Source organism: Somniosus microcephalus, chromosome 11 (genome assembly GCF_052327205.1).
Source record: "Somniosus microcephalus isolate GS21.2 chromosome 11, FLI_Smic_1.0, whole genome shotgun sequence".
Classification (NCBI taxonomy): domain Eukaryota; kingdom Metazoa; phylum Chordata; class Chondrichthyes; order Squaliformes; family Somniosidae; genus Somniosus; species Somniosus microcephalus.
The window spans coordinates 165,537,109-165,554,174 of record NC_140997.1 but is presented as its reverse complement, the minus strand read 5'-3'; the positions used below and the strand labels follow the sequence as shown (position 1 = coordinate 165,554,174).

General features: G+C 45.7%; 1 protein-coding gene across 14 annotated transcripts in view; it reads right to left on the bottom strand.

Moving 5' to 3' along the window:
* chl1b (cell adhesion molecule L1-like b) overlaps window positions 1–17,066 on the bottom strand; it is a 1,240,677-nt gene that overhangs the window by 666,098 nt on the left and 557,513 nt on the right. For 13 of the 14 annotated variants that reach the window (XM_086001404.1, XM_086001409.1, XM_086001398.1 and 10 more), the window contains 2 exons: window positions 10,195–10,389; window positions 8,322–8,339 (listed from right to left, as the gene is read on the bottom strand). In XM_086001404.1, coding sequence (XP_085857530.1) covers window positions 8,322–8,339; window positions 10,195–10,276 — 100 coding nt within the window. In that variant the 5' untranslated portion in view covers window positions 10,277–10,389. The remainder of the gene's footprint in view (window positions 1–8,321; window positions 8,340–10,194; window positions 10,390–17,066) is intronic. The other variant, XM_086001405.1, reaches the window with a different exon arrangement.

The window sequence follows — 17,066 nt, the reverse complement described above, 5'->3', positions numbered from 1 at the left end:
TTTATTTCTCATTCAGTATCCCAGCAACCTCCTCGGTTACCATAGCTTTGGCAAAGTCCTCTTCCGATGCAAAGTACTCATTTAGTACCTCAGCCATGCCTTCTGCCTCCACCAATAGATCTCCATTTTGGTCCCTAATCAGCCCTACCGCTCCTCTGACAACCCTTTTACTGTTAATAAACCTATAGAAGACCTTTGGATTCCCTTTTATGTTAGCTGCCAATCTATTCTCGTACTGTCTCTTTGCCCCTCTTATTTCCTTTTTCAATTGTCCTCTGTACTTTTTATATTCAGCCTGATTTTCCCTTGTATTATCAATCTGACATCTGCCATACGCCCTCTTTTTCTGCTTCATCCTACTCTGCAACTCCTTTGTTACCCAGGGAGCTCTGGCTTTGGTTGCCCTCCCATTCACCCTTGTAGGAATGTACCTAGTCTGTACTTGAACCATGGGGTAGTAAAATTCTCCCATTATCATCACGCTATAGTTCTTGCACATAGTTACTTTGCAAATCTGCTCCTCTATCTTCTTCCCACTATTTGGTGGCCTATAAAATACACAAAGGGGGAGAAATTAGGTTGGTTGCGCCACCGATTAACGCCTAAAGAGGCCGAGAAGTGGGGCGTTAGCCAATTTCCGGGCGGGCGCAAGGCGCCTAGCGCCTCGCCCCATACTGAGCGTGCATTTAGCGGCAGCGCTAAATCTTAGTGCCCGCTCATGGGCGCAGGCTGATTATGATGTCATTTGAGTGTGCAACGCCTTTTGGGCACCCCGGACTGGAAATTCAGTGGCGCCCCCCTCCGTAGCACCTGGCGCTAATAGTGACAGCTTACCTGGACCTTACCAAGTCGCTCTCGGGCTGGAGGAGCGTTATTTAAAGGGGACTGGTGTGGTTTAAAAGCAGCAGCCATTTTTGGTGCACAACTTTCTCGAGAGCTACAAAGCGTTGCTGAGCTGCACACTGAGAGCCAGTGACCACTGAGCCAGCGCAGGCAGACGATCTTCAGTCTTCTGACCATCACCTTGCTGTTGGTGAGCCTTGACAACGGGGAACCTTCCTGTGGGCATTTATTATGGGGGCTGCATTGGAGGGGAACGTCCTGCTGCTGAATCATCTGGAAAGGGCACTGAGACGCTGGGAGAGGGGGGCGGGCATGGCCAGACGGAGGAGGGCCAACAGACGTCACCACAGCAGACCTTACGCTGGCAGGGTTTTCCGACAGCAGTTTTCCTACATGAACATGCCGGAGGAGCAGTGTGTCAGAAGGCTGCGATTTAGAAAGGAGGTGGTGACTGAGCTTTGCCAGCTGCTTCAGCCAGATCTGCAGCCTCAGATAAGGTGCAGGACATCTCTGTCGGTGGCTGAGAAGATGCCTGCTGGCCTGAACTTCTACGCGAGCGGCTCTTCTCAGGCTGCGCGTCAGAGACTGATCAGAAGTAGCTTCTAGGCCCCTCTCACGGACAGGAATGGAACCGGTCTGATACCCCCAAGCCTGTGAAGGGCAAGATGCATGTAAATAGAAGGCATGACCATTGTAAATGAAGAAAGTGTTTCATTACACAAAATGTGGTTCCTTCAAACATGAGAAAGCTATGGCAACAGAAAGCAAAACTAATACACTGACACATAACTGCCTCTCACACCCGGGAGACTGTCCAAAACATAAATCACATTCCGACCATCTTCCTTGGCCTTGATTCCACTGCACCAACCAAAGCATCCAATGCCCCATCAGTGAGGCATTCCGCCCTCTGCCTCACCCTTTCCATTTCTTGCTAGGCTGGTGCTCCACAGGTAGGCTCCCACCGCTTTGAAGGCCTACAAGGCAGTGAGTGTGTCTGGTGATGCCAATTGACCTGCCCCTTTAAGAGCTGGCCAGCGCCAGTGTGTCTCAGGGAAAGTGATTATTGAAAGCAGCTGCGCTGTGCCCCGCCGCCACTAAATTGGGTTGCGCCCCCGGGTTAGCGCCTTAAGAGCCTCGTGCAGCGCCTGATTTAGCGCTGCAATCACCCTCAGGGGCGCAACGACCCAATATTGCGCCAGGTGGCGCTAAATCGCAACTGGCGCTAGGCTTTGCGCTTCGCCAGAACTAGCGCCCCAAACAGAGCTATACCCAATTTCTCCCCCAAAGTACCTTAATAGCTCCTTTATTGTTTCTTAACTCCAACCAAATAGATTCTGTCTTTGACCCCTCAAGGACATTCTCTCTTTCAGCACTGTAATATTTTCCTTAATCAAAACTGTTACCCCTCCTTTTTTTCCTTCCCTCTCTTTCCTGAATACGTTGCACCCAGCAATATTAAGCATCCAATCCTCCCCTTTTTTAGGCAAGGTCTCAGTTATTGCCACTACATCATATTCCCACATGGCTATTTGCGTCTGTAGCTCACATATTGTGCATTTACAACTATGCACTCCAAACCTAATTTAGACCTCTTTGTATTTCCTATGATCCCACCTAATTCTGCATGATTTCTAACTCTAACTGTCTCTCTCAGTCCTCTGTGCACCTTGTTTTTACTTTTTAATACTACATCTTGCTGCCCAGCCCCTGACAAATTAGTTTAAACCCTCCCCCACAGCACTTGTTAACCTGCCCGCAAGGATATTGGTCCCAGCTCTGTTCAGATGGAACCCGTCCATATTGAACAGGACCCTCCTGCCACAGAACTGGTCCCAATGTCCAAGGAGCTGAAGCCCTCCCTTCTACACCATGGCTGTGATTTTGCTGGCGCTCAGCGGACCCGATTGGTGGCAGGTCAGCTGTGAAATTTAAAACCCGCTGTCAAAACATGCACACCTGCATTTCCCGATGTCGGGTCTGCCAGCGCTGAGCAGAGCAGACAGGCAGCGGCGGGGGACCCAATTCAAATCATTAGTGGCTTGTTTACAGCCACTTCACAATGCTATTTTCCCAGTTTTTTAACTTTCAGAGGTCTCCCACGGGTTTCCCACTATGCCTAGACTTCGTCAGTGAAGCTGAGGCGGCAGGTCAGTGGCCATCGAATCAGCTGATGAGTTGACAGCTTCAAATGTCAACTCAAAGCTCCCAGCTGATTCAGATATCTTCCCTAAAGCATGAGCATCTCTAAACTGCATTTCCACTACAGATTCAGAATGCTGCAAGTCTTTACACAAGTCTCCATGCAGTCTGACCTCATTACCTCTCCCACCATTCACAGATCGCTTCTGTCATCTCTACTTCACCTGACATCTATTCCATCAGCATGGATGCACTTTATACTCTGTCACCTTGGTCCTCAGAATCTGACCATGATCAGCCCCAACACCAGCATCACCAGCAGTACCAACAGCCACACCAACCTTCTCCGCAATCAACTGATGCCCGGCTACTGACCATAGAGCACATATACCAGAAACGCTGTTTACGGAGGTCATGGTCCATCATCAAAGACCCTACCCACCCCAGCCACAGTCTGTTCGCCCTCCTGCCATCTGGGAGACGCTACAGATGCATTCGCACCCGTACGACCAGATTTAGGAACAGCTTCTTTCCCAGGGCAGTCATCCTACTGAACTCCACAAATAAACTCTAAAGCCTGCACATCTGCCAATGCACTTTATTATGGTTATGCTTATGTTAATGTATTACAAGCCAAATGTATGTTGAACGTTTAAATGTCTTAATCTAAATGTACACTCTCGGGAGCTGCAAGCCTACATTTCATTGTACTGCACTTGTGCACTAACAATGACAATAAAAGTTGATTTGATTTTTTTTTTTTTGATTTGACATGACACAGGGCATCAGCACCAGAGCACATTGCTGCCCGGGACGCCAGGGATGGCCTCACCATGGCCACATTTACTTCACTTGATGCTGTACACCCTGGCTGCCACATGATGTGCCTGGTTGGCACCACCCCACACCAACAACATAAAGCATCCCTACAATGCCCAAGCCATTCCTTTCACATTCATTAGCATTGCAGTGGGTACCATTATATCTCACCATTCACTGCAACTCACTAAGCCACTTCCAAAGGTGCACACAAATCTGTACAAACAAAGTGTTGAAAATAAAGTTTTCAATGTTTGACAGCACATTAACAGAAACTTCACATGAACATTGGCTAAAACACACAAGTGCCTACCCTTGTGTGTTGTTAATTGGTATGATTGGACTAGGATGAGGGTGAGTGTGAGGGGTGGCTAGTGAGATGGGGAAGTGATAATGTAGATAGAGAGGGATGGGTGGAGGTGCAAGGTAAGTTGGTGTGAGTAAGGATGTGCAGGAGTAGGGTAGGGAAGGCAGAGTGATGGGGATGTGATGAGTGGCACAGCAGGATGAGGTTGAGTGTGGCTTTGCAGTAACATTTCGTGATCTACTGAGATCATTCAAAGGTTTGTGTCCTCCTAATGACATCCCTGCTGCTGCCCTCCTCTGCAATGTTCAACCAGGCTGCATTGGTCTCCTGTGGAGGTCTCTTCAGCCCACTGGAAGGGAAGAGAACCTCCCTGCATGGTAACTCCCTCCATAAGCATATGGAGGGATTCATGGGAGAGCCTGGATGCAACCCTGCACCTCTGTGCAGTGCTTGTCAGCATTTGCAGCACCTCAATGCTGCAGAACACTGACAGCACAAATGTCAAAGTAAATTTGCGCATGGTCCCTTTAAGGAAACCGGCTGATGACGCGTCATCAAATAACGCTATCAGGCCCGCTTCCTTCAATTGGCCGGGAAACTCGCTGGGTTTCAGGGGAAAGTCATGTTGGAGGCCGGGATGGAGTCAGCAGCGGGGTCCAGACCCACCACCTACGTTGCCTGCCATGGACCTGCCGAGGTAGGGAAACTTGCGGCCCATGTCTCTAGCCACACATTAACCTGTCTACTCTCACTAGCGCATGGCACTGGGAGTAATCCTGAGATTACTATCTTTGAGGTCCTGTTTTTCAACTTCCTCCCTAGCTCCTTAAACTATGACAGCAGGACCTCAACCCTCTTCCTCCCTATGCACTGTTTTCCCCTCACCCCCACAGAATGTTCTGCACCCTCTCCGTGATGTTCCTTACCATAGCACCAAGGAGGCAACATAAAATATGGCTCTCACATCGACAGTAGCAGAACTGCCTTTCGTTCCCCCTGACTATTGAATCCCCAATTATTACTGCGTTCCTGCACTTTGCTGTACCCCCCTGTGCAGTCCTTTGCCTTACGTTGCCGGGCTCAGGACTGCACTCCTTCAAGGTATGGTCACCCTCATCGGTATTCAATGCTGAATTGCAACCTGCGAGTGTGCCACACTCCCGGTGGATTCCTGCACTGCTGCCTCTTCCTACACCTTCAAGTGGCCACCCACTTGCTATTTCTGAACTATATCTGTCTGTGGGGTGACCACCTCCTGCAACCTGCGATCCAGGAAACATCCAGCTACATGTATCCCTACGTTGCCTGCCATGGACCAGCTACATGCAGTGAATCCAGCTGTCCCTCAAGCTCAGAAACTCTCAGGGTGAGTTCAAGCAGCTGAAGGCACTTCCTGCACACGTGGGCCTCCGGGACACATGACGCATCCTGAAATTCCCACATGGCACAGGAATTGGAGGCTATGGGTCCCAGCTGTCCCTCCATTCCTCAACAATCTGTGAACCTGGGGTGTTAAAATGCCTCTTCAGCAGCAATGTAAATGACTCAATCACAGTTTAGCTCCATTGGAAAATGAATAATATAGACCGCCAAAACCCCCAAGACGGTTTTTATTTCGGGTCTATCATCTTGATATTTTCCAATATTTTCCTACCAGAGAGAAGTTTATTCAAAGTTGACACTTAGGGGTAAAAATTTGGTAGCGTCCCCTATGGATGCAAGATGAGTGCTGGGCTCACGGAGAGCAGCCAGCACCCCATGAGGCGGGGGGGGGGGGCTTCACGGGGGCCGGGGGCAGGTGCTGGCAGGTGGCCAGCAACAAAAATGGCTGCCCGCCACCTCCCCTTTAACTAGCGCCGCCCCTGCCACAGGTAGGTCCCCCTGACCCCATCGGGCATAGCGTCTGATGGTAAGTCAGGGGGTGCCACCCAGTATTACAGCCGGGGTGCGAGCAGGGAACTGCGCATGGCGATGATGTCATCGCCGGCGGTGTAGCACCACGCAGCCGCTAACTTCCCGCTGAGTTTCACGGGAGGCATTAGCGGAGCTGCACCCAGGCGCTAATTGATTTGTGCCCTCTTAGGGCGCGAACGGGAGGTGCAAATCAGCCGAATTTAGCCCCCTTAATATTTTATTATTCTCAATTATTGTATGACAGCAATTTCTAGTAGATTTTATTTTATTTTAACCTCCAGCTTTCTGTGATGTAGATACAAGAACAGCAACATTGTTAAGGATTAAGTGCAGTATTTTCATTGAACACAGCAAAATATTTCAGTAATTGACTATGCAGTTTGTGTTCAGCATTGCAAAGACCCAAAATGTCAATCATCAGGAGTGACAGTCATTCATTTTGGTTTAATAATGTGACTTATTTTTGATGTTTGGCATCCTTAAAAATAAACACAACTCTCCAATGTTGATGGGTGAGACTACAGGACTCTCAGTAGTTTTACATTACAAAGCACTGCAAGAACATGACTGCTTTCAGCATCTAATGTACATCACAGATATCCCCAACTCGATTTGGTTTCCCATATTGTGGTCTGGAGCTGCCTCCCACAGGCCATCTGTAATAACCTTGCTGACCAGTTGCAGGAGTCAATAGTGACAGAAGAGTTATATCCACCTGCAAATCTTCACTGAGAAGTTTGTTAGAGAGCACTTTCCAAGAGGCGAACAGTCCAATCTACTGCTCAACACAATGGAGTTGTTGCTTTAAGTTATTTATGTCACTCACCATATTTAAGAAAAATCCCTGTAAATTAATTGCCGATCACAACTAAACTTAGAGTGATTACTTCAGAATTGATCAATAATGAGTGATATGAGTGCACTGGTCATTGGCATCTATTAATCTATCGCAGTAGTTACTGCCAGGATACCTTTTTAAAACTAAGAAACCGGCTGAAGGGCCAAAACTAATGGTGCAGGAAAGCACTAAGGTTGAAAAGGGTTGAAGATGTGGTAAATCTGGAAGCAGTGATTAGGTGATGTCAAGTTTAGGTTTCAAAAGCTTGAAGATTGTAGGAGGAAGTAAAAACTGACGGAGATAAGGGGCTGGATTTTGTCAGCCCCGAGGAGGTGGGACTGCCGGTAAAGTTGCAGAATTTGGGGGCGTGTGGCAAGCCCACCTCCGTGCCCTTTTGCCAGGAGGCAGGAAGCCGTCCTGCCCCGGGTCCTGTCTCCTCGAGGCAGGAAAGGGATTAAATCCTATTAACTGCCTGTTAACAGGCAGAAAATAGGATTAGCCCCATTTTTCCATCTGAAGTGCAGGCTTCCCGACCTCGGGGAACCCTGCCAGGATGGAGGAGACAAGTAGGAGGTCTGCAGGGGTCGGAGGGGTCTGAAAGTGCAATGTAGAAGTGAGTGATGGGTGCAAGTATGGAGTGGCAAGTATGTAAGGTGAGTGTAAAGTGTTAGAAAATGTTCACTTACCTTTGTTTCTGCCTCCAGCTGCTGTGGAGACAGAGTCCCTGACATCTTCATTGTAGATTTCACACACTGGCTGTTGGATCCTCCGATCCAACAGCCAAGTGATTTCTGCAAACTTGAAAGGTTTGATGAGTCCTGAACACAAGGGCTCATCAAACTACACAGAATGTCAGTGTTTGACAGCTTCACAGAGCTGTCAAACGCTGACATTTCTTCTTTCAACAAACCTTGACAGATGGCATGTCAGACGTTGATGGGCTCTGTCACTGACTTCCCCCTAATTGGCCTACTGAGCCCACTGGGTGGGCTTAACATGGTCAATCAGGGGAAAATCCCGCTGGTTGGCCAGAAGCTGATGGAGGTGGGATTGAAAGCCGGCAAGCTGCAGTCCCGCCTCCAAAAGCTTCCCATTGACAAAATCCAGCCCAAGGAATTTCGCAACTCAGAACTCTTTGGAAAGATAGAGATGGAGCAAGAGACAGTGTGATTAATTTTGATTTCAAATTCCTGAGGATGCAGAGAGAAAAAGTGTGTGAGAGAGCAAAGTGGAAGGGATTAGAGGTGAGAGGGGAATCAATTATCAGACAAGAAATGTATTGTATTGTGTAATCCCAATTTCAGGGAATTTGAAGTCTGTATTAACAGTCTATACATCATGTATTGATTTAGAGGGTGTGACTTCATTTAAGGATACAGATCACTTATTAAAAACAATTCTGGATTAGAGAAAACAAAGAAAACAAGTGATGTACTGAAATTCAGCAGGTTAACTTACTTTTTTCTTGAACAAAAGCTTTAGATCCAGGGTAAGCAAAGGGAAAATGGAAACAATTATTACATTCTTCACATTGTCTAATTTGCATTTTCTTTAGTATTTCAAAACCAATGAGCATAAAGTCTATTTGTGAGATGCAAGGGTAAAGATGCAATGGACCATTTTAAAAGTATTTCCCAGATGCACTTGTTCACCTGCTACCCCTAAAATTAATGCAAACTTATATATTTATAGATGGTGATGGACAATTTATTGTCCCCATTGGATACTGCTACTCCATGCTGTAACTACACAAATTTTTGCAATCCTGTAATTTCAGGTTAATTTATCTATATATATATGAAATCTGTGCAAAGCTTAATAAAATCACATTTGAAAATGCGGAAGTTATTGTCATTCAATACCTTCAATTATTATTATAAATAGACCTTTATTTTTTAAAATTTATATAGCTTGTTATAATTTAAGGATGCATAATTTTGTTGTTTTCTGGTTGAAAGTATTAATAGCCAGCAACCAGGTGATATGATAGTTTAGTTTCTTGCTGTTCGCTTATTTGTTGGTTTACGATTCTACTGCTGGGCTAAGATGATCAGTTTTAACAGTGTAAATACAGGTATCCAGTGCTCCGTGACTGAGACCAGACAAGCGTCAATATTAAAGCATGTTGCTAGTGGCATGATAGAATTGGCAATTCTCGTGGCAACATCTGGCTTCTGGTGGAACTCCGCCCTTTGAAACCTACTTTGAAAAATATGTTACAATGGAGTCTAAATCCTTGCTTTGTGTCACGAGAGGCAGAGCAATCCAGTAAAAATTTAAGGTTACAGTTCAAACTAATCTGACAATTTAATAGCTAAAAATTAATTTAATTTCCTATAATTACACTGTAATATTACTTCACACAAATTAGATCCATGACACTCAACACTGAAAGCAGCTGAGTGATTAATCCACTTGACATTTTTCTCAGATGTCCTGTTATCTTATACATTAATTTACTTAGGAAAATTAAAAAGTTAAATTATTGAAAAATTTGGACATCTTCAGTCATATGCCATTTTATCTTAAGCCACTTTTACAAAACAGTGCATTTTGTATATTACTGTCATATGTTTACATGGCTTTGTAATTAAAAAGAAAACCATAAACACTATTAGCAGAAAATCCAGCAATTAGTAATGTGTAATACACTGAACTCAGTTGTAACATTATATTTATGAAACCACAATGACAGCCACTTCATTCATTGATCAGTTATCCTTCTCATTATAAATGACTAGTTTTTTTTACACTGCATATACGGTGTGTCATGTTAATGAACATTTATGCCGCCATGCCTGGCAGCTACATTAAAAGCCTGAATAATGGATCAAGTCTCATCAATAATTTATTGTATGTCAGTAGCTGGTTGTAACTGGATCACAAAATTACAAAAGCCTGATAGGATTCTGTTGCAGAGTTCTTTGCAAAAAAAAAGGATTTTTTTAACACTAACTTCTGATTACTAAATAAACTTTCTTAGTTTATATGTGCACTGATTTTTAAGATTGCATTTACATCAGTTTACAAACGTTTTGAGTACTGTGCTTTTCATCACAGTGAGGGACCAGGCGACTACTGTTACAATATTGAATGCAAATTCCAACCGGTTCCTTTTGCAAATAATTTCCAACTGTTCCATCTAAGCGGCTGCCCAGGATAATGGTGACACACTGACAGCATTCTATTTTACAAACATTTTCCAAAATTAATCATTCATTTTTGACTGCATGGGAAGGGGAGTATCACATGTGAGTCCACACTTAAAACCAGATCTCCAGAACAATGAACATAATGTAGAAAGCAAGTTTTTAAATTAATATTGTCTTACCCTCTTCTGGAATCTCCATTGATGAGCTCCACTTGGACCAGCACAGCAAACATAATAGGACAGTTCTTCTGTTTAGTAGCATCTTCAGTGCTTGGGAGATCAAACAAGACCCAAAAGGAAATGTTAAGATTTCTCCTGTGATTCCACTGAGCTTTAGTTCAGACTAGTGCACAGCCATGAGTCACTGACCAGAATCTGGAGAGGTACAAAGGGTGAAAATTAATCAGCATTAATCCACATGCACTACAAGACAACTAAACCGAAGTAAACCCAAAGGGTTACAAAAATGGCGTAATCTTACAAGTAATGCAAGTTAGTTTTTTCTCCCTTTTGGAGATATCTAATTTTAGTGTAGAAAATATGATGCAAGTCTCTCACATCCACTTTCTCCCACAGGAGATCTGTAACAGCAAGTCCAGTTTTCTCTTTTTGTTCTGATTTCACACAGACAAACAGAACATTGAACTTTACGCAATCAGATTATTGTGACAGCACAGTGATAGGGTAAAGGAAATAATTCACATTGCTCCTTCTGGGATTTGTTTTTACTGCTGGAGGGGATCCCACTTTTCAGACATTCTGAACAAAAGACTCACAAAGGTGATGAAATAAATTTTCTGTGCAAGTGAAAATATACATTCTTTAGGAATAGTTTATTCAAAAAATGATAGACAACAAACTCTTGATACCTCCTACTGTCTTTGGCAAATCTCTCTCATCACTAAGACAGATGCAACATTTGACAGTTTTGAGTTCTATGGGAATTATTCACATATGGTTTAGCAAGTATTCTGAATTTCCACTTAATATCTTCGCAAAGCTTTTTAGCTTTTGCTAATATGTTCCATAAACCATGAATACTGCGACCAAGTTTCAAGAAACTGAAAAAAAATGGAATCTCTAACAAATTTTGTAAATATTATTATAAATTTAAAAGCATTGTGAAGCAATATTTATTTGTGGCTGGGTTATCATTTTCTTCATCAGGAATACACAGCTTTGTTTAGCAGAAATGATATAGAATTTTATGAAAGAAACATGCTCACTATTCAAAGCATTCAGCGTACAGTTAGACAAAAGCAAAGGATATTTAAAATGGTACTTGAAAGCTCTTTGCACTAATCAAAAGCTGCTGCAAAGGTAAATTATGATGCAGCACGTTATCAGGCTAAGAAGCTCATTAGGGAGATGAAGCAGGATCAGTGGGTTCATCCACTACGGTGAGCAATTACAGAAAAATGATCCTAAATCAATTTTCAATTGGCTAAAATCTGCCGTCAGTCATGTCAAAAGGGTTCCTTGGGGCTAATGCCAATGACTGACAAGTCTGGTGCTCCTCAACAAACCCATGAGGGCATCCTTGGGCTCTGGAGAGAGGATTATAATGAGTTGGTGTCTGACCTGTCAGGTTATGGTAAGAGGCTATTTGGATGGAGGCTGGATAACTGTGCTGTGCACATAGTAAGGGGATTTTAACATGACATAAAGCTATAAGACAAAATTGGGCTGTATAGCAGTGGTAAATGAAGGAAAATCATGCAGAGAGGCCTCGCGCTGCATCCTCATCCCTACCAATCCTGCAGTAAATTTTCCCTCGCTTCCCACACCTTGCTGACCCTGCTTTGTTTAAATAACAGTGGGGAGTCTGAAGCCTGACCAATAGCACTGCCTCCTGCTCAACTACTGCTGACCCCATCGACTACCACTGTTTGGAGCAAGAGGACCTAGTTGTGGGCACCTCTCCTTTCTTCAGGCCCCGTACTTGTTTTAGGAGGGCCTTGCTCATGGAGAGCAGTTTCTTTTAAAGAAAAAATCTTACACAGAACGTACAGCACAGAAACAGGCCATTCGGCCCAACTGGTCCATACCAGTGTTTCTGCTCCACACGAGCCTCCTCCCACCCTTCTTCATCTCACCCTATCAGCATAACCTTCGATTCCTTTCTCCCTCATGTGTTTATCCAGCTTCCCCTTAAATGCATCTATGGTATTCACCTCAACTACTCCCTGTGGTAGCAAATTCCACATTCTAACCACTCTCTGGGTAAAGAAGTTTCTCCTAAATTCCCTATTGGATTTATTAGTGACTATTTTATATTAACTGTGCCTCTTCCTCCTAGAGCTTCAACAGGTGTCCCACTGCAGCACCGTCGGGTTTTTGGTCTCTATTTCCTTCTTCAATGATAGCAAAGTTGCACCGCAGGTTAGGCTTACAGATTACGAGGCAAGGATCTAAACAGTTCTCCTGAATGGTTCAGAACTCAGAGACATGCAATGGGAGAGCATCCCTTTGCTCATTTGAGAGATCCACGACCAAGCTGTGAAGTGCATTTGTTAAATTGAAATATTTCCAGGAAGGGGAATTACAGCCTACACCAGACAAATTGTTCCTTGGAAGGTGGAAGTCATCCTCTTGGCAGGCTGGTATTTTTGTCAAAGCCCCTTGCATGAGAATCTGAAGCAGCTGATGATAGGTAAGTTTAGTACACATCATTGGACATGTAGAACATCAGAATAGCCAGCACATTTCAAGTAGTCCTGCATATGTCCTGCCACCATGCTGACAACAGATGTTTGTTGCATAGCTGATAAGGAAATTCTGAGGGTTGGGTCATCAGCTGCTAGAAGGCATTACCTGGAATGGAGTATGAGAATACATGTTCATTTGTCCAAGGCTCAATGTCTACAATGATTGGGTCGCAGTTGCTGCTGAAGCTCTGTGTCACTAGCTGGTGGAACCAACATTTTCTGGGGCATACTGTGTAAACTTGCAGTAGTCAGAAGCATCATGTCAATGCACTCATGTTTTATCGTAAACTGTGCTGCTCACCATATTGGTTCAGGAGTTCCTGCTATCTACTGTTCATCTCATGATAGCTCAAACCCACATTTCTGCTCATTGTTTTATGATGGGTCTGTTCCAACTACCTTACAAATAAAGTTGGTATGGAAGGTGCCAATTTCTTTCATGCAACATATTTTAAAGTTACTATAATGAGGGCTAAAAATTGGATATAGCCAAGAAAGTGGCAGTGTTAAGACTAAATGAGGTTAAGCTGCGTCACCTGAAAATGGTCTGGTTAAGATGAAAAATTCATCCTCACTCTTCATTAACATGATTTTAGTCATGATTTCAGCGCAAAAACTGCTGCTCAGTGGCGTTACACTGAACAGGTGGACCAATATCGGGGACGGTCTTATTCACAGTCATGATTATCACAGGCTTTTTCCACTACTTAAAGGGAAGGTGCATTAATGCTGCAGCCCCTCATTGTTAGGCTGCAAGGCTGTTCAGTTGCCTCAACAGCACAGTGATGAGGCGGACAGAGAAGTAACACTTACAAGTAGTGATGGTGAAGCATAGATGGCGGGAGAGAGCCCGTAGGTTCTCCGACTAAGCTCTTGAGGCATTGGTCTTCGCGGTGGAGAGGGGGCGGGCAGTGCTATACCCACAAACTGGCAGGAGGCACTCGCCACACACATCCAAGACCATGTAGCGTGAGATAGCAGACCACATCATGGCCAGCACTGTTGTCCCCAGGACCCACAGTCAGTGTTGGAAGAAGTTCAACGACCTCCTACGGGTGGTCAAGGTGAGTGAAAGCTTCAGCAAATGCCACATACCACCATTTGCACCACAAGCTTCACACACTTCCACGCCCCCAGCACTCACAAAGCAACAATCTCCACCTATCAACACTGACACACACATCTCACACCTTGTACACAACAACAGCTATTCAACTATGGCAGGCACATCACCCAAACACATTGCACTAAACTCACTCAAAACTTCTCTTTCTCTTGCAGGCCAAGGTCGCACATAACCGCCGGGAGCAAGAGCAGACAGGAGGGGGCCAGGTGGACCTTCAACACCTAAGCCAGCATGAGGAGCAAGGGCTTGAGATCATTTGGCGCCACGTGTTTGAGGCCAAGGTTCAAACTTTTTGGGGGCAACAACAGTATGGTCAGTCCTAATCCTTCTTCTCACATCCCACTTCCAACTCAGCCCACAATCTTTTCTCACTTTCAAGCTTCTCATGCTGTATGCATGTATTTCTGGTTTCCTCCCCACCCCTCCCCCCATCCCCCCACCACCCTCATCATAACCGGAATCTTGTGTCTTTGTGCTTTCAGATAATCAACAAGCAGCCGAGCAGCCTGCCGCCGAGGGCACCACAGAGAGTGAGGCAGGAGAAGAGGAGGAGGAAGAAGATACAGCATCACTGCATCTCTCACTTGCAGACACCAGCTCAGAAACTGGCACTACGCGAACCTTAGAGGCTAGTGTAGAAGCGATTTCTGCACTGGGTGATACACCGGGCATGAGTGGGCTGCAGCAAGACCAGGGGGCAAACTTCCCGGAGGGCAAGTTCACGCGCGAGTTCTGCTGCACAGGGTGATGGGCATGCACACAGAAATGATGGGTGCAATAGCAAGGCGGGCGACGTCGGTGGCGGGTCCCGAACCTGCTGCTGGCTCCAGCCCACTCTGTAGAACGATTTTACTGTGAGTGGGCTTTTTAAGCCTGCCCAGCGCATTTTCTGGCCAATTCGAGGAAGTGGGTCTGATGGTGTCAACACATCATCAGCTGGTTTCCTTAAAGGGAGCACGCGCAAATTTATTTTGACAGTTGTGTTGTCCGTGTTCTACAGCATTGAGGTGCTGCAAACACTGACAAGCACTGCACAGAGATGCAACATTGCACAGAGGTGCACGGCTGCACCCAGGCTCTCCCATGATTCCCTCCATATGGAGGGTGTCACAGCACACAGGAAGGCCATCCTCTCTTCCCATGGGTGGACGAGACCTCCCCAGGAGATCAAGGCAGCCTGGTTGCACATGGCAGAAGAGGGCACAAGCAGGGATGTCATTAGGAGGACCTGGGTGCAGTGGCGCCAGCCTTTCAATGATCTCAGTAGATCATGAAACGTTACTGCAAAGCCACACTCAACCTCATCCTGCTGTGCCACTCATCACATCCCTATCACTCTGCCTTCCCTACCCTACTCCTGCACACCCTTACACACACCAACTTACCTTGCACCTCCACCCATCCCCCTCTATCTACATTATCACTTCCCCATCTCACTAGCCACCCCTTATACTCACCCTCATCCTAGTCCAATCATACCAACTAACAACATACAAGGGTAGGCACTTGGATGTTTTAGCCAATGTTCATGTAAAATTTCTGTTAATGTGGTGTCAAACATTGAAACCTTTATTTTCAAAACTTTACGTTCTTGGACAGATTTGTGTGCACTTTTGGAAATGAGTCAGCTGCTGTGAATGGTGAGACATAACGGTAACCTCACAATGGTCATGAGTGTGAAAGGAATGGCTTGGCCATTGTAAGGATGCTTTATGGTGTTGGTGTGGGGTGGTGCCAATCTGGCGCATTATGTGTGAGCCAGGGTGTACAGCGTCAAGTGAAGTAAATCTGGCCATGGAGAGGCCATCCCTGCCCTCCAGGGCAGCAACGTGGCTGGGTGCTGATGCCCTGGGCAGCATCAGTTGATTGCAGAGAAGGTTGGTGTTGTTGTTGGTGCTGCTGGTGTGCCTGGTGCTGCTAGTGTTGGGGCTGATTGTGGTGGGATTCTGAGGACCAATGTGAGATAGTTTCAAGGGCACCGATGCTGATGTAATAGATGGCAGGTGAACTAGAGATGACAGAAACAATCTGTCAATGGTGAGAGATGTTGTTCCAATGAGGTGACACTGGATAGAGAGTTTGCTCCAAATACTTGCAACCTGCATAAAGCTCAATCTGTCTTCCAAATGCAGTAAGCAACAGCTTCTGAGCTTGGAATGTGAACAGCTGTGAGAGGGGAGCTTTTATAGAACATTTGTAGCTTTCAAGTAATGAGATGATCCCATGCTGATTCAGCTCCCGACCTCCTTACCTGACGTGATCCTGAGCAGTGTGGACCCCGTGGGCGACCTTGTAAAATGGTAAGGTGAGCTCAAAATACCATTTCATGGGCTGTTAACTAGGTCATTATGACCTAAATTGCCTCCCCTGTCGCTACGTGTCGGGTCTGTTCAGCGCTGACAGACCCGCCATCTGGGAAAGTAGCGTGGTGGCGGGATGACAGCAGTTTCCCGACCCGCTGTCAGAAATATTTTTTCCCCACCCGACACACCACCGACGCGCCTTCTGAGCCCCTGAAAAATCCCCCCCTAAGGGATTGCACAAGGGTGATTAGTTAATAGTATAATTGTAAATTTGTGTCTTGTGATTATTGATAAATTTAATAATTGTGTTTGGAATCTTTTGTGGTGTGTCTCATTTCAGCTATGTGCCCAGGAGAGCAATGTGATATTCTGTGACACAGGGATGGTATTATGGGAATGTGGTGTGTCACGGTGACTTCAACTGTCACTGAGAGAGCCGTGGTCGCCATGCTCTCAGGCTGCAGGTCTGGTTGCAGGAGGTGGCAGAGTTCTGTGACCACCTCCTTGCTGAAGCGTAGCCTCCTGAGACACTGCTCCTCGCTTAATTGAAGGTAGGAGATGAGCTTCAGGAAGACCCTCGGTGGGTAAGGCGTCCTGTTGACAGCCCTCATGGCCCTTCTCCTCCTGCCTCTGCGTGCAGGTTCCCATCTTCCTCACTCCACCGCTCCCTCTGACGTAGATACTGGAGGGAGAGGTCAAATGCCAGTACAGCCCCCATGGCCATGAGCAAGTGATATGAGCAAGTGATATGGGCAGAAGCCTTTAAAAGATGAGGGACTTCTGCACGTGAAATAACACTCCCTGTTGCCAAAAAACCTTGAAATAACTAAAGAAAGCTGTTTCAGTTGCAGGAAGTAGCAGACAGCCACTGAAACTGCAGAACCATGTCAAGTGCAACTGATTGGTGATGATGCT